The following is a 26,031-nucleotide window of genomic DNA, read 5'->3' as shown; positions in this document are numbered from 1 at the left end:
AATATAAATGTGTAAAATATTAAAAATATAATCATTATTTGTTTATTTGATTATTTCATTATTTGATTATTTGACACATAATAAAAATAATACTTTCTAGATATATATACATATAAATTATCATTAATTAAACCTTAATGAACATTAATGCTTTGTACATAATCAGCTATTAGGTTGAAGCTTTATTCTTATTCAGTTTGGTTATCTCCTATATATTACGGTGATATATTACCATATATTATCGTAAAGTTACAATATCTCGTCATATATGATCAATAAGGATTAAAAAAAAAAGAAAAAAAGAAAAAAAAAAATTTATATTTATATTATCATTTTATTGAATTGTATATTTCGTATCTTATTTTAATTCGTAATTTGTAAAATATTTTATCCACATTTCCTGCATGATATTTATTCTCTTTCATTTGATAAAGTAAAATTTTTTGTTTCATCAGTAATATAACACTTAAAAGATCTTAAATGGCTTTGTCTATAAATTTTACCTAGCATAAAATATTATGCTTAGAATAAATTTTTACATATTCTTCTTATATCATATATCATTTACCTGCATTAGTAATCTTAGCAAAAAGAAATTGCTTATCTCGTGCATGTAAAAAGAGCATATCTTGCAAAATTGTCAACATTTCCTTATTTGCTTGTGCTTTAGCTCTGAGCCAATAGACTCCAACACTGTAATATAAAAGAAACATATGAGAAATAATTTATAAAAGTAAATTTATAAATAAAAGTGATACCTCATTGCAATCAATACAGCTGCTCCAATTGATGGTCTTGCAAACTCACTTATAAGTAGCCAAAAATCACTATCCCTTTTTAGTTCAAGGACACCATCAACTACATATTCCCAAGTATAGTTATGTCCTTTAAAAGGCCCACATTCATCACTTCGTACATTTGTAATGATATATCCTATCATAATCAATACATTAATTATTCCAATGAATGAAAGAGCTAAAAAAAGAGTCTGTGTTTGTGCTGCTCTCCAAGGTCTTGAAGATGGCTCACAATAGTTTAATAAGCTATGCTTTTTTGCATAAAAAGTTAAAATCATTTTTACAATGATTATTACGGATAATAATGGACTAAAATAACAACCTAACCAAAAAAGCATTTGATTATAAATAAGGTTTAATGTACTACGGGCAATATTAAATTTTGTTCTTCCGACTCCTTTCCAAACTGTTAAATATATAATAGAACGCACTGCCTCAATTACATATAAAATGAAAACAGAGATAATAAAATCTAAAAATATAAGTCGATAAATTTCCTTTCCTAATTCTGTTTGCCAACAGCCATCTGTGCTATGTATTAGCCAAAAAGCAAGAAGGGTACTAATTACTATAGCAGCTAATGCGTGAATTCTAATCACAGTTACATACAGTTCAGTGCGTTTACTATTATATCTTTCAACTTGTGCCTAAAATAAAAAATAATATATTTAATTTTCTATTTATAATTATATTAAATAGTTAAACTAATATCGCACAAAATATAATTATATACTCAATAGTCAATTAGTAATAAATATAATCATATACAAAATAGTATTATATACTCACTAAGCAAGAGATAATTATTGAAAATATATTCATAACAATTGTAATAACCACAGGTAGAATCATTACTGATATCTTCGATTTATCCGTTTCATGTATGTTTAATAATACCCATAATATTGCACTAGTCCCACATATCATAAAAAAAGTGATTATAGAAATTATTATACGTACAAACATAATACAAAATGTTATAAGACAATTTTGTCGTGAATGCTTTTCTGTTTCTGCTAAAAGTTCTTGTAATTCTCTATAAATTGATATAGATTGTAAATTTGCAGCTTTCGTAGAGGATATAGCAAAGTCCCATCCACAAAATACTTTATTACAATAGAAATACTGTACTTTCTCACGAATTTCAATATAACGTTTCCGATAAGATAACACTACTCTACAACAAATAATGTAATTATATAAAAGATAAATAAAATAGATAAAACATATGTTTATATATAAAATTTTAATAATGAATTTATTAAATATTACTTACTTAACAGAAAGTACAATGAATGTAAATATATAAGCACAAAGTAATGTAATAAAATAAGCGAAAGGAATATTGTATGTACTGTTAACCATTTTTTCCACTGTACCATTATTATAGAATCCATAATACATTATCGTATTTTCAAAAAATCCCTGCGATATATACAAATAATATTTTTATTATTAATAATGAGAAATCACCTTTTTTTTATTGGTTAATAATATGTTAACAATCTTACACTGCCTGTTACAAAATCCAAAACATTAATAGATGAAGGCAAATATACTTGATCCAAAGATTGTGGAAGAACAATAAAAATAATGCTATAAATGTACAAAACTTATATAAAATTTCTCAAAAATAATTTTTTACGAAATATAAATATTAAACAAACAAAATATAAATATTAGAAAATACCTCATGAGAGAAAAAATAATATTTAAAAGAATTAGCCATCTTAAAAACTTGAAATAAACAGCTACTCCACTTCCAAACTGACCTTCTATTGATTTTATGATATGGTACCAAATTTCCATACTCTGCCCAATATCTTGAATTATTATATGTATCTACATTACAAAAAAATTTATTTTATAATTAAGAAATATGCCTATGTATTTCATTGTAAGTAATTATCATATAATAATATAAAACCTTTCGGAAACTGAAACTGATTTTATATTTCAGTCTTTTCCAGTAGCTAATAGATTTCTTTTTTGATCTCTGTTGCACTGTGTGTAATTTAGACTTCACCAATCTTCTTACTGTTAAACATTGTGGCATAGATTTTAAGATATCTATTCTAAGTTGTTCAGCAGTTAAATCGTCTTGTATGAGTCGTTTGCTGCATTGTAAACGAGATACAATAGTTTCTGCATGCTCTTTAAATGATATTTTTGTGGATCTTCTCGTATGACAAGTTGCATATGGGATTACAGAATCTAAATCTTTCAGGATATTATCTTCATCAGGCTGTACTATAACCAGATAATTGTTTTAATTATAATGATACAATTGTATTCTATAATTTATTATATTCTATAATTCTATAATTCTATATAGAATATAATAAATTATATTATATAATTTATTATATTCTATTCTAGTTTATTAACATTATATATATTTATTTTTTTACATGGAAATCGTGATGAACTTTGCTGCACATAATCTTGCGTGTCTAAAGTATTATGCAATTCTGTAATATCCATTGTTGGGATATTATCATTATTCACATTTGAATCCATATATTTTATTACATATGCTAAAAAATTAATTAAATTAATTAATTTAAAAATTACATGAAATTATTGATAATTTTTAGGAAATTTATTTTTACCTACGTGAACTTACATTCTGCTGTGTTTAATAATAAATGTTTATGACAGATCTTCTTTAAAGATATTAATGTTGGTTATAATGTTAAGATAAGTGTCAGATATGAATTTTTTCCATTGTTATAGATATGTGGAATGAATCATTTCAGGAACGAATAACGATATTTTATATACAATAATAATTGAATCTTTCCAGTTTTCACATTATACGTAGATATAAAGTTTTTTGATTAAATTTATGTGTAAACTTTATATATATTCAATTTATTGTCATTATCAGGATCATTTCAATATTTTAGTTTATTTATTATTAAAAAATAAATTTTTTAAAAACAAAATATAAATTTTTGAATACATTTTTTTATTAAAAAACATTTTACATTTCTTTGCTTAATTATAAATTTTTAATAATATAACTCTTTAACAAATATATATAATATAATGCAAATAATGTTTTTATGTCTTTCAATTACAAGTTTTTTACTTATAATCGCATAAGAAGATGTTACTATTTTATTTTATATGTAACTATTAAGTTAAATGTTATGGCTCATTTGATATTTGTTATAGAATATATTTGTAATGTATGTATACTATAATAAATATTATTTTAATATTTTGCTTAAATTTCATTGAACTATATTTATTATTTAAATAAATTAGTTTTATTTGGAAAAGTATTTTTCTTCTAATTAAAAAATTGCATATTTTATCGCAAAAATTAATATCTATTTTTATTTATTTATAATAAATTAAAAATATTTTGAAATTGACTAACCTAAACTTTTCGAGTGAAATGTATCTTATGAAATGGTTTTATAGAAATGTAAAACTATATTTAATAAGAAATTTTTATTAATCACCTCTGTACCTAGGCGAATTTTATTTTTATAGGATAGCATAAGATATAACAACAAATAATAAACTTTAATTTTATTATTATTATAATTATGAAGGTTTTTTCTTATATTAAATAAAAAATAAAACTTATATATATATATATATATATATATATATATATATATATATGTATATATATAAAAGTTATATATATACTTCATATATCCTTGCATTGTTACATTTTTTGATAATTCTATCAATAAAAAGATATATGTTTCTTATATGACAAGTGTGTTATTCTTAGATTAAAATTTATAATTTGATCATCAAGCTGTATTATGCCATCATGTTCTCTAATATTAGTGCATTATTATTATACTAGTTGATATAATATCAATATCAACTATGCTATAATAAAATCGATTTTTTCATATTATGTAAATAGTGTACAATAGGTTTATATTGTTTTAGTATTAACACATAGCTGTTAGTCAGCACATTGCATGATTTTCTTTATCTCTCTCTTTCTCTCAATGATCTCATAGAAAACCTACAAATATACATAAATCATAGAATAATAAGCAATAATAATAATAATTTTTAATATTTACCTTTTTTGTAAGTACAATAAAGTATCACTTCACCACATATTATAATCTACATCATCTTGTTCAAAAGTTACAAAAAATCCAACTAAAGTCAAGTAAACAATAACGTTCCCTGCTAAAGTTAAATAGCAGGCACCCCAATGTATCTGTAAAAATAAATATCCAAATATTAAATTCTAATAAATAATAAAAAATTAAACTATGAAAAAATAATAATCAAAACTTACAACTGGATTTTCATCAGGTGCTCGTGCCAATACAATAGGAAGAGCAAATGAAGATACAACAAATCCTATTGTAATAAATATTGCCAACTCTAAACATGGATTACTATTACTTGCTGGGTCTTCTGTATAACGACGTGCAATTATTGTTGGAATTGGTGCCAATACATAGAATAAAACTACAAAAAATGGCCACCATACTCTGAAAGACATAATTATAATTAATATTATTAAATATATTTAAATATAGTATTAAATGATACAAAGAACATACTCATATTGTGGTAATGCACAACCAAGGATGACTAATGTCATACCAATAGAGCCTGAGAATGCCAGAAGAACCAATCTATAATATATATAATTACTTTATTCCAATTAACTGACAAAAAATAAAATATTTACATGTCTATAAAAAAGCACTTACGCTGTTGAATGATAATGGGTAGCAGATTACATAACATGAAACAAAAAATGATATAATTTTATATAAATATTAAACTGATATATTTTATATATTAAAATATATGACTATACTATTATTTTGTTTTATATAAGTACATTTGTGTCTATTACATAAGAAAATTTTATTTTTCTGCCAATAAGCTATTAGCTTATAAATAGCTAGAGTTGTATAAAATACATGTTAAAATTACTGACTTTAAACCAAAAACAAGTTATAACAGAAATTTCGGGACAAAGCTTTCTCTCCTCACTTTTTAATATCATGTTGAACACGACGAAGTTGACTATAATTATGACGAATTAAATAGTATAAATATGATACACTTTCGTTCGACATTGAAAAACAGATATATTTAAATTATGAAATTTAAAGCAAAAATTGAAGTATATACAAATTTTTGACAGTGACAATTAAAGCAAGAAGGTTATGTTTCGATATTTCATATCGCGTTTCACAGTTTATATAGAAACTTCCTCCCGTTGATGCCATTTCTTCGAAATTTCACAAAGTGAAAAATCGCATATCAGACGATCAAGAACATGCCGAATAACCTTTTATTCCGGCCATTGCAGATCAATTTGACAAGTGTGTATATTTATCGAACTCTCACTTCATACATACATATGACTATATGACGTAATTTATTTAAAGCCTAACACACTATGCCAGTAAGGAATTTCAAGTCAATGTAATGAATTTAGCATAAGTTCGAATATATCTTCTCATTGGTCGAATTAAAAATTTTAACAATAGATATTATTTCATGGAAATAATTTGCAAATTGTTATAAAAGTATTTTTACTACTTATTGATGACAGAATTCAAAGTTTCTGTATTACGTACAGATAGATATCTTTTCTCCTAAAGATTTTTATTCAATGAGTCATACGTGAGCATTTGTTATAATTGAGAAAGTGTAATCAACTGTGTGTCTTAATCAACAAAATGATCTATTTATGTTATAAACAACTTTAAAACAAATAAAAATTAATTTTCCTAATCATTCGAATTAATATTTATAACAAAATCCATCCAATGATCTTCCCAAAATTAAAAAAAATTTTCCAATTACATAGTAGAAGTGATACTTGTAAATTATTAATTGGAGGATTTCGCGCGCGCGAATAATGATATCCAATCATCGATATTTAACAATAAACAGTCTGACTATGCGCGCGCATCTTAATCTACAAATTTGATGGTGGGGAGTCCAACGCAAGCCATGACAGTTTCGAATGTGGGATAATCATTGGACTGGGTGATATTGTTGCTGAGTTGCGAGTTCCATAGATCGAATTGTGACCGTTGCGTATACATTTTTCCTTCGTTAAATCAGGCGTATAATGGGTGATACAAAAGGGTAAGTGAAAATATAATTACGTAGGATAAATTTCTGTACCTATGATGATTTTTGTCATTTTTGCCGCTGTTTTTTTTTATTCGAGTATAAGACACGTAGATAATTGTGCGTCGGTCGAGCCTCAATTTTACGTTGTCATCATGTCGTCGCAAGGCTATGTTTTCTAAGATATAGATATCTTATTTCTTCCCGACTGCTAGATTCCACCTGAACAAAAATCGATTTCTTTTTTCAATCTATTTTTTGTCAGTGTTACTATTCTATATGATGCGAATGCCTCTTATCATTTGAGCGATCATGACTGAATGGTGGTAGGTTCAGCGTGACAAAGGGATTTTAACAATCAGTCAAATCAAAGTTGTTTGATATTCGAAATTAAATATTAAATTTAAATTGTATTCTAAAGAATAACATAAAGATTTTCATGAAAAAATATAGGATGCCTGAGATAATCAAATGTTTATTTAATGATTTTAATAATAATGTGATCTATGTATTAGGAATCTATATCGATTACTAATAAATGTATGTTTAAATCATATATATTAAATATTGTAATATTCTATGTCAAGCTAATTAAAGTTGAATAATCAATTAAAAGAACACTTTATAATATATAATTTATATAGTTGCATATATTTTATAATTTATTGCTAGTTTCTATTGATGACTAATTATTATTTAAACTATTAAATATGATGAAAAATAATTTAATAAAATTATTTTAAATTAAATTATAATAATAATTGTTAAGTTTAATTACTATTATGTATTTATGATATACTTTATAATTATTACAGAGAAGATTTGGCGACAGCAATCCTTCGTAAGAAGGATAAACCCAATAGATTAATTGTAGATGAAGCAACTGCAGATGATAATTCTGTAGTTGCTCTTTCACAAGCAAAAATGGACGAATTACTATTGTTTCGTGGAGATACTGTATTATTAAGAGGAAAAAGACGTAAAGAGACAGTATGCATTGTTCTCTCAGACGACACTTGTCCAGATGAAAAGATCCGTATGAATCGTGTTGTCAGAAATAATTTACGTGTTCGTTTAAGTGATGTTGTATCTGTTCATGCTTGTCCTGAAGTAAAATATGGTAAACGAATTCATATATTACCAATGGATGATACTGTAGATGGACTTGCTGGGTAAATTTGTATATATAAATTATAAATAATTTAATCCTAATATACTGTACATAATTTTATAATTGTATATAATTTTAACAATTTGATTATTTTACAAGTTATTAAAAATTATTAATACTTATTATTTATTTTAATAATATTCATTATTTTATAGAAACTTATTTGAAGTCTATTTGAAACCATACTTTCTGGAAGCATATCGTCCACTTCATAAAGATGATAATTTTATTATTCGTGGTGGTATGAGAGCAGTAGAATTCAAAGTTGTTGAAACTGATCCAGGTCCATTTTGTATAGTTGCACCAGATACTGTGATTCACTGTGAAGGCGATCCTATAAAAAGAGAAGTTAGTATTAGATGAATATTTGAATTTATCTAATGATACAATTATCAAATAAATATTACAAATATTACATATAAATTTACATAATTGTCTTTACAGGAAGAAGAGGAGGCAATTAATGCTGTTGGTTATGATGATATAGGTGGTGTCCGTAAACAGTTGGCTCAAATCAAAGAAATGGTAGAATTACCATTGCGACATCCATCTCTCTTTAAAGCTATTGGAGTAAAACCTCCACGTGGTATTTTGCTGTATGGTCCACCAGGTACTGGTAAAACACTTATTGCACGTGCTGTTGCAAATGAAACTGGAGCATTCTTTTTCCTTATAAATGGTATGTGTATTTTAAAACAAAATTTGTAAATATTTCAATGTAAAATATAATTAAAATATTAGGTATTATATGTATATAAACAATGTTAAAATTGTATAATACATATTTTATATTATTTTATATATTGATAGGTCCTGAAATTATGAGTAAACTTGCCGGTGAATCAGAAAGTAACTTGAGAAAAGCATTTGAGGAAGCAGAGAAAAATTCTCCAGCAATTATCTTCATTGATGAGTTAGATGCAATTGCTCCTAAAAGGGAAAAGGTCTTCGTTAATTGATTAATATTTATACATTTTTATATAATTAGTGATACAGCATCTTCTATATTTTTTATATAGACTCATGGTGAAGTCGAGAGACGTATAGTCTCGCAGCTGTTAACTTTGATGGATGGTATGAAACAAAGCTCGCATGTCATTGTAATGGCTGCTACTAATAGACCAAACAGTATTGATGGTGCCCTTCGTCGGTTTGGTCGTTTTGATAGAGAAATTGATATTGGTATACCAGACGCAACAGGACGTTTAGAAATTCTAAGAATTCATACAAAAAATATGAAACTCGCAGATGACGTAGATTTGGAAGAGGTAAGTATAAAATTATCATCAAGTATGGTATAAAAATAATGTAGATACGCCTGTTCTTATTAAATATATATTTTAACTGATTTCTTACAATACTTTAGATCGCTGCAGAAACTCATGGACATGTTGGTGCTGATTTGGCTTCATTGTGTTCTGAAGCAGCTTTACAACAAATTCGTGAAAAAATGGATCTCATTGATTTAGAAGATGACCACATTGACGCAGAAGTATTATCATCTCTTGCCGTTACTATGGAAAACTTTAAAGTAATAATCCTGATTTTCAGTTCTATAAATATTGTGTATTCATTTTAATTTTTTAATTAATTTTTCTTTTTAGTATGCCATGAGTAAAAGCAGTCCCAGTGCATTGCGTGAAACTATTGTCGAAGTACCAACTGTTACATGGGATGACATTGGAGGTCTACAAAATGTTAAAATGGAATTACAAGAACTGGTACAGGTAAGATGATAGCAATACATTTTTAATAACGAAGTATCGTATTTATATATATACACAAATATGAAATTATTTTTATTAATATAACATTTTGTGAGTTATAGTATCCAGTTGAACATCCTGACAAATTCTTGAAATTTGGCATGCAACCTTCAAGGGGTGTATTATTCTATGGACCTCCAGGTTGTGGTAAAACTCTATTAGCCAAAGCAATTGCCAATGAATGCCAGGCAAATTTCATTTCTGTCAAAGGGCCAGAATTATTAACTATGTGGTTTGGTGAATCAGAAGCCAATGTTAGAGATGTTTTCGATAAAGTAAGTTAAACTTAATATAAAATTAATAATATATATTGATATATAATGTAAAATATAATGTAAATAATATGCAAATAATAATTTATTTGTTGTTTACAGGCAAGGTCAGCTGCACCATGTGTATTGTTCTTTGATGAACTTGATTCTATTGCAAAATCTCGTGGAGGCACAGTTGGTGATGCCGGCGGAGCCGCAGATCGTGTTATAAACCAAATTTTAACCGAGATGGATGGAATGGGCGCAAAGAAAAATGTGTTCATTATAGGAGCAACTAATCGTCCTGATATTATTGATCCAGCTATTCTACGACCTGGTAGATTAGATCAACTCATTTATATACCATTGCCAGATGAGAAGTCTCGTGAAGCAATATTCCGAGCCAATTTACGAAAATCACCTGTTGCTAAAGTAATTAATGATAGATTATATAGTTTAATTGTAATATGTATATTTTTTGAATAGTTTAATAACAAGAAAAAATATTCTAGGATGTAGATTTGAGTTATATAGCCAAAGTAACTCATGGATTTTCCGGAGCGGATTTAACAGAAATTTGTCAACGTGCATGTAAACTTGCCATTAGGCAATGTATTGAGACGGAAATTAGCAGAGAAAAAGATCGTGCAAATAATCCATCTGTATCAATGGATGTAAGTATAACGTTTAACTAATATGCATGTATGTATATATTATATTTATTTAATTTATATTGTATTTATCAATGTCAGTTATAAATTCTTGTTCATTTAATATTCATAGATGGAGGAAGATGATCCTGTGCCAGAAATTACTAGAGCACATTTTGAAGAAGCAATGAGATTTGCCAGACGTTCTGTTTCTGATAATGATATTCGAAAATATGAAATGTTTGCACAAACTCTTCAACAATCTCGAGGATTTGGAACGAACTTCAGGTGTGTGTTTATAATCATAAATAGTATCTTAAGAAGTCATATATAGCTTTAAAATCGTATAAATATAGACATATATTGAATGTATCTATTATATGATACATATGTGCTCAAGATACTCAAGTTTTGTATTTTTACATATATTTAAATACATCAGTTTATATTGACACATTACGGCCATCACAAGATATCTCATCTTTTGTATTATATATTAAGAATATTGGTTATAAATTGATATTTTTTAATGTTTAACTAAACTATATAAAGAAATATATATTTCTATATAACTAGATATAATTGTATAATTATCTAAATATTCAAATAATATAAAAAATATTATAAGCAACAAAATATCTGATCTATAATATACGGTTTGTATACCTTTATGGACATTGGATGAATAATAAATTAATGTTTATAGATTTCCACAAAGTGCAGCTGGTGGTAGTCAAGATACAGCACAAGGTGATCAAACTTTCCAGGATGATGGAGATGATGATCTTTATAGCTAAGTCTTCGTTTCTTTCCATCTAAGTGCAGTGAACATACGACAAAAGGGCCTGTCTGTTGCTATACATTTTGCACAGAAGTGATTCAATGAAATTTAAATAACTCAAAACTAAATAAACTAATTGAATGACTGACATTTTATATGCAAAGTGTACGATTCTATGTGTGTAGACAGGGTCTGTACCTTAATTAATATAAATTAAGAATTACTTTAATGTCACATCTTAATTTTCAACGATTTACCAGTATGTAATTAAAATATTTGAATATGATTCGAAAGATTTTTATTTGTGTTAATATTTTCGCTTGTATTGATTCAATATCACAACGGAAAAAACCATATTGGAATTGGTACTTTAGAAAATTAGTTTGACAAACTTAGCAAACTAATTTTTTAGTCATAAAAAGTCAGTATAAAATTTAATAATATTATATTTCATGAATAATCTTTAAATAAAGAACAATAATAAAAGAAACTTTTAATTAATATACAAGCAACACATTCGAAGTATTCAGATTGCACAATGAAAGCATTATTACTATTATTCTTTTTAAATCATGTATGGTGAATGCACGGACTACATAAACTGCCCTTATAAATATTTCATCAAATTTGCATAAATAGATGTACGTATACAAATTTCACATGATTTATAAATTTTTTTATACAATTATATATGTGATCTATGTTCATGGGAAGAGTATATAGTAGAATTCATTATATTTAACTATTCAAAGATAGACCCTTTTGCTGCATTATCACTGTATCCTCCAAATATGTTTTGTTATACACGCTCGAAGGATGCAGTATCATAAAAGTTTATGCTATGTCAATGAAATTGTTGTAACTGGTGATGTATATTGATGAATTTACAGATGTCTTTTAGTAGTAAATTTATCTATAAATTACAAAAGAATTTCTTCAGTCCTTTTTAAAGTAAAATGCATGGTCTTCATTATTTTGAATTTATTATATTCAATCACTTTAAATTAAGTTACGCTAATAATTTCAGCCAATAGTATAATCGCAGTACATCGCTTTCTAACATTTCGCTGTTCGAGGTCACGTGGAGCCATTATATTCTTTTATGTTAATGTATTGAAAGCATACTTATTTAGTCACTTAGATTTTCAATATTTGTCTAATTATATAAATGCTAATATAAAAAGAACTGTTAGAATTATGGCACTCGAATTTTTTTGTCATGAAGTTCATGGTTTTCTCTACTAATAAACATCGCAAGTTTTAACTTTTGCATATTTTTTTTACTTTCTCAAACGGTCAACGATAATTGTCTTTTTCTAATTGAAGAAAGTGAAATGGGTATAGTTGATTCTTTAAGAGTATAAATATATCTTGATAATTTCAATATAATGAAATCAATTATAGAACAGTTTAAATATTATTTAAGTATATTTTTCCTCATTGGGCAAACTTTTACTAGGTAATTCTTTGCACTTTTTTCTAGCTCATAAATGTCCATATTTCTCAATCTCTAACTTTAGATTTTATGTGAATAATTCTATTTACAGCTGCTTCAGCGTTGATATAGAATATTTTACTTATGTTGGACATAACAGATACATCAATCAAAGATACATTATATTAAGAAAGTCGACGTTGCCAAACTGGTTGATATAGTTCTGTCGACGTGATATCGAAATAAACGTGATTGACACCACTTCATCGACAAACTGTAACATTGAGAAAGATGTGACAGATTCATTCCGTTGATAGATCGCTAAGTTATAACAAGTCTCTGTGATCTACAGTCTACACATACTTATTAGGTTAGTAAATTTAAATAATAATTGTGTGATTTAATTAATAGTTACACAAAATCATTCATTTTGTTTTTTCTAAGCATGTATAAATATTATACTATTTTTTAGTATTTTTTATCATTGACATTCACTAATTCTTTCACATGAAACATTGCATAATTATTTAAATTTATGTTACTCTTGCTCTTAAATAATATCAGGAAAATATGATATATTAATATACATATACAATACAAGTATATATTGAAATAATATATATATTTTAATTTTACAGATGGCAATAATACAATTACATTATTTTTTGTGCGTTATTATTTACCCTTGATATTTTTTTATTGAGATATATTTTTAAAAATTAAATAATTTTTATAAAATAATTATTTGTCATTTATTTCTTTATTGTATAATATTTTTAAAATGAAAGAATTAAATATTTTATTAACAAACATTATGAGATAAATAAACTTCATAAGAGTAAAATATATTCTATTTTCAATTATATTAATTAATAAAAAATATTTATCGGCATGATAATAAAACAAAACTTTGACAAGGAAAGGTAAAGATTTGTCTAATTATCAATTAAGATTACATATATTAATAAGAAATATTAGAGGTAATATTCTGAATGCTCAAGCTATAACATGAATATATGTATATCAGATATTAGCATTTTTATTTATTTTTATAAAAGTATAACTATTCACTAAACAAGACTCGTTAGTATAAAATAGCAAGACACATCATTGAAATACAATTTAATGAATAATTGTTGCACCAAGTGCCTTTCATTCAAAAGAAAACTTACTAATATAATTTAGAAGTTACGTAGTTCCCAAATTACTTTATACGCAAAAAAGTGTTATGACAAAATACATAAAATGGTGCTTTGTTCTAATATTATTTAAACAAACATATAATATTAGAGGTATGTTTACTAATATAAGTATCGATTAAAAAGAAATTATATCTTGGCACCAATTATGAGTAGAAAAGTTATTCATAATATTAAAGTACAGTTTTTGTAAATATAACTTCAAAAACTAGAGATCATCTAACATCTCTACATAATTATACATAAATAAATCAAGAACTTATTCTATAGCCACCATATTGCAATGCTCAAAGTAAGGGATAGATACTTAAAGAAAAAAAAATATGAAAGAATTTAAATGATACAAAGATTATTATATAAATAAAACTTACAATATAATATACATCTTTGTTCCAAATTAAGAGATGAACGATGTTACATCAACAAATAGCAAAAACAAGATATAAGATTTTAAAGAAACTGTATATCTGCTTTTCAAAAAACCTAATTATCACATGTATATTCTCTCGAAATTTGTTTTTTGTTGACAAATGACAAATTAAAATTGGTTAATATTTCTTACACATAAACTGTATAACTCTATGTGTCAATTTTTTAATATGGAGAGAACTCCATCTTGTACATAAAAATATAAATTTGTCTGAAATTCTAAAAAAAATGCTATAGAAATCCTAAATTTTTTATCAAACATTTATGAAATAATCATTTATAATTATTTCACACTTTCATTGGAAGTTGTGATTTTTCTTGAAAAATTTATATTACCTAAAAATTTACTAAGGATCTCATATTTTTGAAACTTTTCAAGTATAATTATTTTTTGTTTTTTATTCTTCTATTAAAAAAAAGCTCCATTCGTTAATCATCATACACGAACAATAATACTAAAACTAAAAATGCAGCAATCCAAGAAAATACATGAGTAATATTTAATATAAATATATATACTTATAAACACAGTAGAATGTTATATAAACAGCATATAACTAAGGACCAATGCAATTGGTTTCTGGTAAAATATAATAGCATTCCCATAACTTTATTACTGATTCCCAAGAGAGCTATGAAAAAGATAAATTTTAACTCAAAAACAGATCAACTTAGATAAGTGAATTATAAATTGATCCTTATTGAATAATTATTAATGATAATTTAATATATTTTAATTTCTGATTGATATTTGCAAATAAATTGCACTTATTTTTATACCTTATTTTAACACGAACGTTTATATTTGGTAAAAATAGTTTATTATCTAAATATTATTTCATGTAAATTTACGAAAACATTCTTACCAAATACTGATGATAGCACTTACATATTTTCTTCAAAATAGTATAATAAACAACCTCAATTGAATTACTATATCTTCTATAACTACTTACATGCTTTCTAATATATAGTGAAAAGATATTGCATAAATTTTTAATTTGATGATACGGTAATATTACCGAAAGAATTATGTTGGTACATTAAAAACAAATAGGTGATTATGTAAAAAGATTTACTTTTGTCAATTTCCTTATATATTAAATGTGCAACATTCTTGGTGATGTCACTTAATTGTTGATCTTACTGAAGCCGAAGTGTGAAACACGTTCTTAAATTCTGAACAATCTGCACTTTAATATGCTCTTCACATTTTCCAACCACCTTCAATCTGTCCTTTGTGTAACAGGAGGAAATTCTGTATCATCATCCAGTCGGAATGGTCCTCTACTTTTTGGTGGACTTTCGGCTGCTGCTATCATCTCATAATATTTCTCTGATTCTACAAACCCATGTTTACATAAATTACAGTTCTTTATTAGTCTGTATTAAGCGGATGTAACGATAAAGATGTGTATTTTGAATATTGAATATGTATTTTGAATTCAATGGTACATGATGTATTATTGCATCTAGACACTTTTGTAGATGACTTCACTTTTATATCATACAATAAACCTATTTGTATACTATTAGTATTTTAAAAATCATAATCACAAAGAATTTATATATAATACAACAATTGATTATCATTTACATATCTATATAAATATATATATATACCACATGTTCCAAATAAAACATTACAAATATTTATCTCGAAAATGGCATTTTTGAAAAAAATTCAGACAAGAATTATCAAATTTTAAGAGGGCAATACAGCATTTATTTTTTATTTAATGAAAGTTTTCAAAGTCATTTCAAAATCAACTTTGATTTTTTAAATAGAAACTTTTGTCTTAAATATCTTTTTATAAATTTTAAATTATCCTTTCAATTTAACGAAATATATTTAAAAAGTTTTGGAAATTAAAAAATGTCGATAACTACCAGGTTTTGAGGAAAAGTACAAGAAATAAAAAATGTTTATTTAGTGCTAATATATTTAATTCTTAGAACTATCTGTATGTTATTGTGTAGGAAAAATAAAGTGTTTAATTAGCGTGTTAATTATTTCCTACTTTTTTCATACAAATGTGCGGACATGCATGTGTGTGCATATTAGTATGGGCGTAAACATAATGTAAATAAATAATAAAGAAATTTTCGGACGATTGACGATTGATTATAATTATTGCTTATTAGAAATTTAAACATTTTTCCTCAAAAACTGCAAGATATTTTATTAAATATATCAGAAAATTGAAGATGCATACAAAAATATTTTCGACAAAATCTACTTGTTTCTTTACATAGAATATGTTGCTGTTATCAAAAATGTAGATTCCTATTTCTAAAGTTGATCTTGAAATAAATGAAACCTTCAACTAAATAAAAAACAATAAATGCCAACAATAATATATTCCCTTTGAAATCAAATAACTTTCTTTTGAACAATTTTTCTCAAAATTACCATACTCCTGAAATAAAAATGTTTAACACTTTATTTTTAACATTCAGTAAATATTGTATCTAGATGCAATTAAATAATCTCAATGATCATTGTACGCACCACACTATTGGTGAAATATATTTACTAGAAATTGTTAGTGGTTTAAAAAGTATAGACCTTAAAAATCTATAATTTTTTAAATTCATGACAATTAATAAAAAAGGCACAGGAATAAATAAATGCTTTATTACAAGGACTCCTATTAATGTCTAAATGTAAAATAATTCAGATTTATTTAAGTATGTTTTGTTTTGCAATTAATTTATAAAATAGTAACTGTACAGAAAAATATATTTAGAATTATATATAATTTTAACTTGAAATTATTTTTTTCCAAAAATATATTTATAAATGATTGAATATGCTGTTAAAATCAACTAAAGTATCACATCTGAAAGATTAATCATTGCTACATTGTTTAAAAAATTGGGATATAAATAGTGCTTTGTATTTTTATTGATTTTTTGAGGGGGTAGAATAGTTGTTTACACACAATATCAATTTTAATGCGCCAAATATTATATACAAATACCCCTGATGAGTATCTTCAGATGTATATATACTAACTTTGCAGGGAATAAAATATTAACTCTTTCCTGTTGAAGTCTGGGATAATTCCGGCAAGACTCTTTTCTGTCATATGCCAGGATAATACCGACAAACTTCTTTTTCATTACAATTTTGTGTCAAGATAATCCCGGCAAGGCCCATTTCATTACGCTCCTATGCTAGAATAATTTCGGCAAGGTCCTTTCCCATTATGGTCATATTTCGGGATAATCCCAACAAGACTCTTTTTTGTTATGGTCGTATGCCAAGACAATTCCGGTATGCCCTTTTTCCGTTACGATCGTATATCATGGCAATCCCGATAAGGCACTTTTAGTCTTATTATATCTATGAAATATTAACAAAAAATGAACTTCAGACTTTCAATCTGTGAAATTAAGGTTTCCAGGCAATAATTGATGGAGCGTACATCTGTATAATTTCACTAACGAGATATTATGCCTACAACTATACGGTGGGAAAGAGTTAATACATTATCATGACTGTAATATATTAAATAATATTGCTATATAAACGACTGAAATTTCCACATTTTTTAATATATTTGTAAGATTCATTTCTACTTTATGCAATATTAGACAAGATTAAAAAAGTAAAGTTTAGCTTTCAATCCAAAACTTACAGTTACATTATTATTTATATCAATGATGATATACCCTGTACTACAAACATGTATGTTTACACAATAAATTTACATCTTATTAAAAATTGCAATATAATGTTCAATATATTGATATAAAACCTATGATAATATTATTACACTAAAACCTAGCAAGAAGTACTTTGTTTTTTTGGAGATGTAAATTATAGTGTTCACATGCATATTCATAAAATAGAAAGCTTTTTATAATAAACTACATAATTTCCCAAACACTGTGTTTTTTTTAATATATATTCTGGCACTGATATATACAATATTAATAACTTAACACCCAGCTAATATATGAGCATTACTGTTATATTGCTTGTTTTCTTTCACTGTGTGTATAAATGCAGACATTTACAATAAAATGATGGACAAAAGAATTGCATGAAGGTGAATGAATTTATACATATAGAGCGAATATGAGCAAACAAAAAAAACAAGGGGCAGTATAGAGGACATACCAGTACCTGACATGGAGTCTGGCGAACGACCACGTAACGCACCCGCGTAGCTATTTATGCAGGCTTCGGTGGATAATAAAAAGAAAAAAATTGCATCAAGTAAGGTCAACTGTTGGGGCTCCCCTTTAGCCCCTGAAGAAATTGCCTGGTAATTTAATTCTGAGGGGCTAGAAGCGAGAAAAAGGAAATATAAAGCAAGTAAAAGATCTCCTCTATGCGCACACACGAATGATCTGTTCTTTTAATTTAGTTACTTTCAAAATAAATTGATCAAATGATATGCTTTTCATTTAATTATTTCTATCCATAAATATAAATGTTTATATACTTATATTTAGTATAATATCTATTATAAATTATGTTATTGGCATATTTAATAAAGTAAATATCAATATTAAAAAAGGATACTAATATCTTTTTTTAATTGTATGATTTTTGAATAATTTATCCATTGTTATATTTGTATTTTATTTGTATGTGACTATTTGTTTAAAATTTTTAGAGTATATAATTTTATTTTAAGAATATAAAATACAAAACTACTGTAAATTATAAATATTGATATCAAGTGATGTTTTATTTTCTAAAATTGATAAAGATAATGTAGAAAAACCGAATAGTAAAGTTTGTTATTAAAGCTCTAATTTTTCAAACTTATAAAAATACAATTTAAATGTTCAACTAAAAAAATGATGTAGAAAAATATAATACTTAACAATCCATTGCGGAGGATTTCAATTACCTATTATTTTACAGAACGCTTAGATTTGAAATCATCGCGCTGTCCACAAAAAGTCAAGTAGTAGTAAGTTTATAATCTTCAAATTTAATAAAAGCTTATATATATATTGTTCAACTTAATAAGAATACTGCTTTACTAATTAAGGTTTTGCTGTTTACATCTACTAATTTTGTGATATTTATAGTAATACAATTGATTTGCCAAACTAAAAAAGAAACAGGCCAATAGCTTTAGATGCCAAGTATACCTGTGTGTGTGTATCATATCGTGTGTGTGTGTGTGTGTGTGTGTGTGTGTGTGTATGCGCGCGCAAATGTAATGTACCTTATTGAGAAGGTAATTACATAATATAACAATAAATGTTTTGTTAATATTCAAATACATGCAAAACTTTTTATCTTAATTTATCATTATTAAACTTCAAAAGATATTCTTAAAATCACAAATATAAAAATATTTATGTATGATTGTCATATTAGTTCTATAGTTATTACGAGTAAAAAGTTTAGCAATAAAATGAATATTTTTATCTATCAAATTTCATTTTAATTATCAGCCTTATTATAATTTATATATCTTTATCGTCAACTCGCTCCTATTACTTTAAATAACCTATATATTTATTATAAAAAAATGCAAAAGGTATAAAAATCATACCTGAATTTTGTACTGTTTGTACAGATGCTGTAGCTGTTGCTTGTGCTTCTCCAGAACCAGAACCAGTTGAAGAAACAGTAGCACAATCTACTTCATCTTGTTTACCATCTAACCTACAATATTGAAATTTTATTTTATAAACATGTTTCACTATGATATTAACTCGCTTGAACGTTTACAAACCTATGTTGTTTTAAAAGTGTACAATTTCCTCCCTCTGTTACATCCAAATTGTATACATACAAATAACCATCTGCACTAGCCACCAACAGCTTTGGTACCTTATGTGTCCTAAAAAAAAGTTTATGTGAACAAAAAAAAATATAGAAATATTATTTATTTTAACTTACACAGTAATGGCACAAATATTTTTTAAACCATAAAATGGTAAATGAACGCTAGCAAATGCACGTCCTTGATTAAAAACATCTGTTACTTGAGAAGGCAAATAATTTGCTGATGCAGATACTGCCTTTGTCAAATAGCCCATCCAGCTTTGTGATTCCTCCGCTTGAGCTTGTCGCGGCCTATAAAAAATAATGATGTATTAATATATATTAATATTTATATAGAAAATATTTCATATATGTATAACACTTTATTATAAATGAATACACACGCTTCCTTTGGTTCTTCTAATTTGAAAATGTGTACAGTTTCGGTATTACTAGAGCAACAAAGGAACATAGAATCCATACTAAAGGCCAGACTGCTAATAGACACACATCTTTTAACTCCACGACGAAATTCAAATAATTTTGTTCCGTCATTTACCTACAAAAACATAACAGTTCCTTTTTAACAGTCAGCTTTATATATATAATAAAAAATAGTAATACATATATATCAAAATCATCAATAAACATACATGAAAGACTCTGATTACAGTCCCTTTCTCAGAGGCAGTAGCAACTTTGGTGCCATTTGGACTGAATGCAAGAGCAGCAAGGGGACTATCATGTGCGGGTATCATTGTTTTCGCTTGCTGTAAATATAAATGTTAATTTTATACACTTTTCACAACGTACGTTTAAAAGAAGTTTGAAATACACATGTAAAGGTACTTACAAGATTAATAGCATCAAATATCTGAACTTCTCCAATTGTATTTGAGCCTGGGTAGGCTAGATAACAATTGTCACTGTTTATTGAAAGTGTACAAAGTCCTGCAAGATTTGGTGGTGTATCACGTATTGTATGTAATACTTTCATGTCTCTTATATTATGAATGTATAACGATTCTTCCAAACATACTACCAATCTCTGTAAAGAATAATTTTATTGAATATTCTTTAAAAACATGACAAATTCCAGAAGAAATTATAATCTTTATATAATTATATATATATAAGGACGATATTGAATATTTTTATATATATATATATATATATATATATATGTATATAATTTGTTGTTACTATAATTTTATAACATACCGCTCTATTAAGTTTTACAGCCAAAATAGTATTAGAATAACTATAATTGCAAATTTCTGTTCCCTTTCTAAAGTGACATACTTTAAGTTTACGGGGGGATGATAAACTAACAACTGCAACAAGGCTGCTGCTGAATAATCTTTCAACAATACATATATCCTCTGTATCTGAAATTAACATATGTTACAAAATAAATACAATACAGTAAATAATAAATTTAATATATTATACTAAATATAAAAAAAATATATTTAATGACAAAAATAAGATTCACATAACAGTACGGAAATTATTTAATAATAGACTATTACCATTTTCATATATTTTCTCAAGTTGATCAAAGGAGCTGAGAGAGAAAAGTTTATATCCTGCCTTCGATCCTACTGCTAAAGATCTGTAAATAAATTAAGATTATACATTTATAGTATATAATGAAAATAAATGCAAGAGCATGGATAAATAAATGATCTTCCTCTTTCAAAATCTATAAAAAAATTACAAATTATAAATAGTTTGTTTCATCATAAAGAAATATTAAAATATAAAAGATAAATATTAACCTGGATCTTTGACTGATTGTTTTGTAACGACGGATCGAGGAGCAAGTCTTAAAACAAAATGAAGTACATAGAGGAGTTTATTTTTTTCTAGTAGCGCATAGTAACGCAGTAAAGTAAGAGCACAAAAGTGACTCGTTAACACGCAGCTAATCAGTGAAAGGAGGAATGGAGTGACGCAGTTAACAAAAGCAACGTGAAAAACAACGACGTATAGGAAAACGCGAACGAAAAACCTCGATTGTCGTGAGGGATGACGCCATGCGCGCAGCGGAGGGAAAAACCATATCGCACGTTTTATAAATGCAAAGAAATAGCTGTTCCCTCGCCTGTATTCCACTTGAATATTCTTTCACCTTTATAGAAATGAGAGCAAGGTTAGGAAACAAAGAATGGATATCGTCGTTTTCATCGTACTTCTTTGAGTCTCTAAAGAACGTAAAGAAACTTACGTGCAGTCCTGATTAAAATTAACAAAGAAAACACCACTTGGAGGATCGGCAGTCTGATTTGTGAGGTTCATGAGGCCAGATATGCCGTATTTTAATCCTTGCGTCAATACATCCACGTTGCGCGCGAGATTTTGCATAAATCGCACGTATGGTGCTCGTACGAATGCTCCTCTTCGTCTGCTTACTCTCCTTGATTCGCTTTTCTGCCTCCCTCACGCTTTCGCTCTCTCTTCTCGCTTTCTCTCCTTCCCACTCCTCTCCTCTTTCTCCCCTTCTTTCACTCTCACTCTCAACTCACTGCTTCTTTCTCTTGCACAAACACATATGCACGCGCGTTTATATTATAGGGACCACGACCAAGTAGTTCGACTTCGAACGATTCCTACAAGTGACTGTACCCGCTATTCCATATTGAACAGCTGATGCTCGCAGCTGAATCTATGAGATGAAGAAACAACCGAATCGCTGTTCCACGTTCCGTATGTTCCGTGTTACCATAGCAATATATGGTAATCATATAGCGAGACTCATCATCAGCTGTTGATAGCCTGTCTATGAATTATTATCAAATTTTCTCAACTATAATTGTTATTTTTATTACTTGCTATTCAATTTCGTACAATAAACAATATTTTACTTTCACCTTATGATTATGATATCCATTTTTAGCAAAATAAGTTTTTATAAATTATAATATATTTCAAGTATAGCTAAATTTTTTAATAGTACATACCTCGACACATGATTCTATAAAGAGATACTATGTGTATGTATTTTATATATATAATAAATACATTTGAACATAAGTGTATGTTGATCATATTCTATCATATGCTGATCTATTCTTACGAAGTAGGCTTATTTCTATCATTAATTGGTAAAGAATTCGTCTATTGGTAGAGAATTTTTGGATCGTCTTCTCAACAAATCCTAGTAAACTTTAATATCAGCGACGAATGAATATCGAGTATTTCAAGTAATCCAAATTTTTTAGAATATATTTATTCTTTAGGATGTCTTTATTTAATTCTATACCAGAATAAAGATTTTTTTAAGATAAATCGCATTGTAATCTTAAAAATTTTTAAATTAGCATAAGTCAATTTGTAATACAGATTTAATTTGTATATATTTAATTGTTGAAAATTGTATCGATTAATAAAATATGTTTTAATATATTTCTTCCAAATACTATTAACTATTTTCAAGGTCTAATGTCGCTTGCATTAAAACTGCTACTACTTTTCGCTTAAAGCGTTTCACCAACGATATGGATAATAGTATGACAAAATATGAACTACAAATGCAACAGGGGAACAGTGTTCCATCACATCTATCACATCGGTATATAAGCTTATCTGTATACTCCTTTCGTTAGAGTTTAGTTCATTAAATTATAGGTTAGAGTATTAGTTCAGTAAGTTAAACTCGCATTTTTCAGTCTCATATTTACATCCTTTTTTAACAATAGTATGCATCTTGCAATAATCTGTACTACATAGACCGTAGTAAGTGCAGCGCTGATCACATTTATTTTGCGACAAAAATGCATATAAAATAAATTAATTAATACATATAATAACTAATATATAAATTTGCGACAAAAAACAAAATTTTGTTAATTATTTTGGCAAAAATAATAATTAATAAATATATTTATATATTATATATTATTTTAATAAAAATCAAAACGAGATCGTTTTATATCTATGAGATTGAACTCCCAGCGCTATTATTTTTGTGATTTCTCCTTAGAATTAGTCCAATTTGTATTGTTATTATTACTACTACTATTACTGCTATCATAATTATATATAATATAATAATTTAATATAAAATATAATAATAAAAACATTTAAGTATTACGTACATTCTACATTATAATAATAAAGTCAATGGTGGCATTTGGAAACTTAGAATCGATGGTTATAACGATATCTTATTTAACTATTTTTGTGTATGGCTGAAAAATGTAGAATGTTTTATTTAAACATTCCTTTATTTTAAGAAAGTCTAATACGTATTTAAACTTAAATAAGTATTTGCTAAGATCCTTTTGCTGGTCTTTGAGTTTTTACAAGTTTCCGAAATAAAGTAAGTCCGACTGCGGCTTCTTTAGAATCGTTTGGAAAACTTTTGTTACATTTATCTATTTCAAAAACAGTGATGTCAATATATTGGGTTGGCAACTAAGTGATTGCGGAAAGTGTAAAGTCCATCAACAAAATCCGCAATCACTTAGTTGCCAATCCAATTGATGACTACTGAGTACTCATTTTTTTCATATCGATTTTATAACAGAATTTTATATAAATTAATAGTTTCATAAAATCAGCAAGAACCAAAATAAAATCAATATAAATAAAAATGGAATAAAAATAAACGCAAGTATTATGAACTGGTAATATGATTATAAAGCAGGACAAGAAGAAACGATACAGACGAAAATAAAAGTGCTTCACATTTGTATCATACTTCATTAGTATTAGATATACTTATCGCTGGTTATGTATATCTCCAAATTATCGAGAATACGATTTGTTGAGAGCTGCGTAAAAAACCATTATACGAAGTGAGCCATGGAATGCACCCAAAAGGGGAGATAGGTTTTTATGAGATACTAGCAAATATAGATTGATATTGTATCTTGTGCTTTTATGTGTTTTTTCTTTTTTTATAAATCATCATCATCATATATAATTTATGATGTATTCGATGTACACAATATTTAAGTATATATTTTTTCTTCTACTTATTATTATTCTTATTATTATATTGTTATATTATCTATTATTAGTAATAGAAATAATATAAACTAGACTAGTTCTATACGGGAAACGATAGAATATTATTATTATTTTCGGCAAAATAAACGACAAAATAGCCGAGTGAGTCGCCATTATTTCTCTGTATGAGTATTACAAACACATTTCCTTGTATTTAGAATGGATTAAAAAATCCAAGTTTAGTTTACATACACAAACAACGTATGATGGCAATCGGCTAGTTTACGGAAATAAAACACACACCACTTAAGTGTTTATATCAGTATAGGAATAAAATCAGTAATGGGAATAGAAACTTCGTCTCTTTCACCGCAGATTTCAAGGGGCGCCACTATATACAACTTATTTTTCATGAAAAATTTTGAAAACAACATTTACATCATCAATAATTCTTGAGTAAATGAAGCGTAATTCTTGAATGACTTTAATGAACAAACTCTCATTTTAAAGATAAAGGTTTAAATGAAGAATTGATTTTTTCGAATTTTGTAGAAAGCTTCATTTTTTGTGAAAAAAATTATACCAAAGAAAGCTTTTTTCGAAAATGATATATGCATAAAAAAGATTTAAAATTTGAAACGACTACTCATCTAAAATTTCATATTTAAAATAAGACTTTGTTTATCAAAATTGATCAAGAATTACATCTATATTCTATGTTAATGTATACCATTATAAAACCAGAGATGGTGAACAACCT

General features: G+C 26.5%; 4 protein-coding genes across 13 annotated transcripts; 1 reads left to right on the top strand and 3 right to left on the bottom strand.

Moving 5' to 3' along the window:
* Window positions 1-41: 41 nt before the first annotated feature.
* On the bottom strand, window positions 42-3,547 carry LOC124432970 (transmembrane channel-like protein 7). Of its 3 annotated transcripts, none has more exons than XM_046982385.1 (10): window positions 3,424-3,547; window positions 3,209-3,334; window positions 2,725-3,047; window positions 2,488-2,639; window positions 2,309-2,393; window positions 2,074-2,222; window positions 1,587-1,974; window positions 759-1,444; window positions 569-693; window positions 42-503 (listed from the first exon to the last, which is right to left on the bottom strand). In XM_046982385.1, the coding sequence occupies exons 2-10, from the start codon at window positions 3,315-3,317 to the stop codon at window positions 412-414; spliced, it is 2,109 nt and encodes a 702-aa protein (XP_046838341.1). In that variant the 5' UTR covers window positions 3,318-3,334; window positions 3,424-3,547; the 3' UTR covers window positions 42-411. The 3 variants fall into 3 exon arrangements, with proteins under 3 accessions (XP_046838341.1, XP_046838340.1, XP_046838342.1); XM_046982384.1 differs by having other exon boundaries at window positions 3,414-3,537; XM_046982386.1 differs by having other exon boundaries at window positions 3,410-3,478.
* Window positions 3,548-4,244: 697 nt separating this feature from the next.
* Window positions 4,245-6,214, bottom strand: LOC124433040 (leptin receptor gene-related protein). 3 transcript variants are annotated; one of them, XM_046982541.1, is made up of 5 exons: window positions 6,097-6,214; window positions 5,354-5,428; window positions 5,083-5,281; window positions 4,859-5,001; window positions 4,245-4,797 (listed from the first exon to the last, which is right to left on the bottom strand). In XM_046982541.1, the coding sequence occupies exons 2-4, from the start codon at window positions 5,392-5,394 to the stop codon at window positions 4,888-4,890; spliced, it is 354 nt and encodes a 117-aa protein (XP_046838497.1). In that variant the 5' UTR covers window positions 5,395-5,428; window positions 6,097-6,214; the 3' UTR covers window positions 4,245-4,797; window positions 4,859-4,887. The 3 variants fall into 3 exon arrangements, with proteins under 3 accessions (XP_046838497.1, XP_046838496.1, XP_046838498.1); XM_046982540.1 differs by having other exon boundaries at window positions 5,796-6,178; XM_046982542.1 differs by lacking the exon at window positions 6,097-6,214 and adding an exon at window positions 5,507-5,724.
* A 539-nt stretch (window positions 6,215-6,753) lies between these two features.
* Window positions 6,754-12,437, top strand: LOC124432940 (transitional endoplasmic reticulum ATPase TER94). The gene is made up of 13 exons (XM_046982299.1): window positions 6,754-6,905; window positions 7,706-8,062; window positions 8,217-8,409; window positions 8,506-8,740; window positions 8,872-9,005; window positions 9,081-9,329; window positions 9,428-9,592; window positions 9,666-9,788; window positions 9,890-10,102; window positions 10,202-10,510; window positions 10,591-10,752; window positions 10,862-11,016; window positions 11,435-12,437. The coding sequence occupies exons 1-13, from the start codon at window positions 6,889-6,891 to the stop codon at window positions 11,523-11,525; spliced, it is 2,403 nt and encodes an 800-aa protein (XP_046838255.1). The 5' UTR covers window positions 6,754-6,888; the 3' UTR covers window positions 11,526-12,437.
* Window positions 12,438-13,963: 1,526 nt separating this feature from the next.
* LOC124432941 (WD repeat domain phosphoinositide-interacting protein 2) lies at window positions 13,964-25,634 on the bottom strand. 6 transcript variants are annotated; one of them, XM_046982300.1, is made up of 11 exons: window positions 22,546-25,634; window positions 21,848-21,930; window positions 21,537-21,703; window positions 21,169-21,363; window positions 20,969-21,085; window positions 20,720-20,874; window positions 20,451-20,627; window positions 20,284-20,391; window positions 20,101-20,213; window positions 18,702-18,764; window positions 13,964-15,914 (listed from the first exon to the last, which is right to left on the bottom strand). In XM_046982300.1, the coding sequence occupies exons 1-11, from the start codon at window positions 22,680-22,682 to the stop codon at window positions 15,799-15,801; spliced, it is 1,431 nt and encodes a 476-aa protein (XP_046838256.1). In that variant the 5' UTR covers window positions 22,683-25,634; the 3' UTR covers window positions 13,964-15,798. The 6 variants fall into 6 exon arrangements, 4 of the variants coding, with proteins under 4 accessions (XP_046838256.1, XP_046838257.1, XP_046838258.1 ...); XM_046982301.1 differs by having other exon boundaries at window positions 18,708-18,764; window positions 22,546-25,632; XR_006944396.1 differs by having other exon boundaries at window positions 15,823-15,914; window positions 18,708-18,868; window positions 22,546-25,630.
* Between the last annotated feature and the right edge of the window lie 397 nt (window positions 25,635-26,031).

Source organism: Vespa crabro, chromosome 2 (assembly GCF_910589235.1).
Source record: "Vespa crabro chromosome 2, iyVesCrab1.2, whole genome shotgun sequence".
In the NCBI taxonomy this organism is placed as follows: domain Eukaryota; kingdom Metazoa; phylum Arthropoda; class Insecta; order Hymenoptera; family Vespidae; genus Vespa; species Vespa crabro.
Note: the sequence above shows the minus strand (reverse complement) of the source record. Positions and strands in the feature narration are given on the sequence as shown.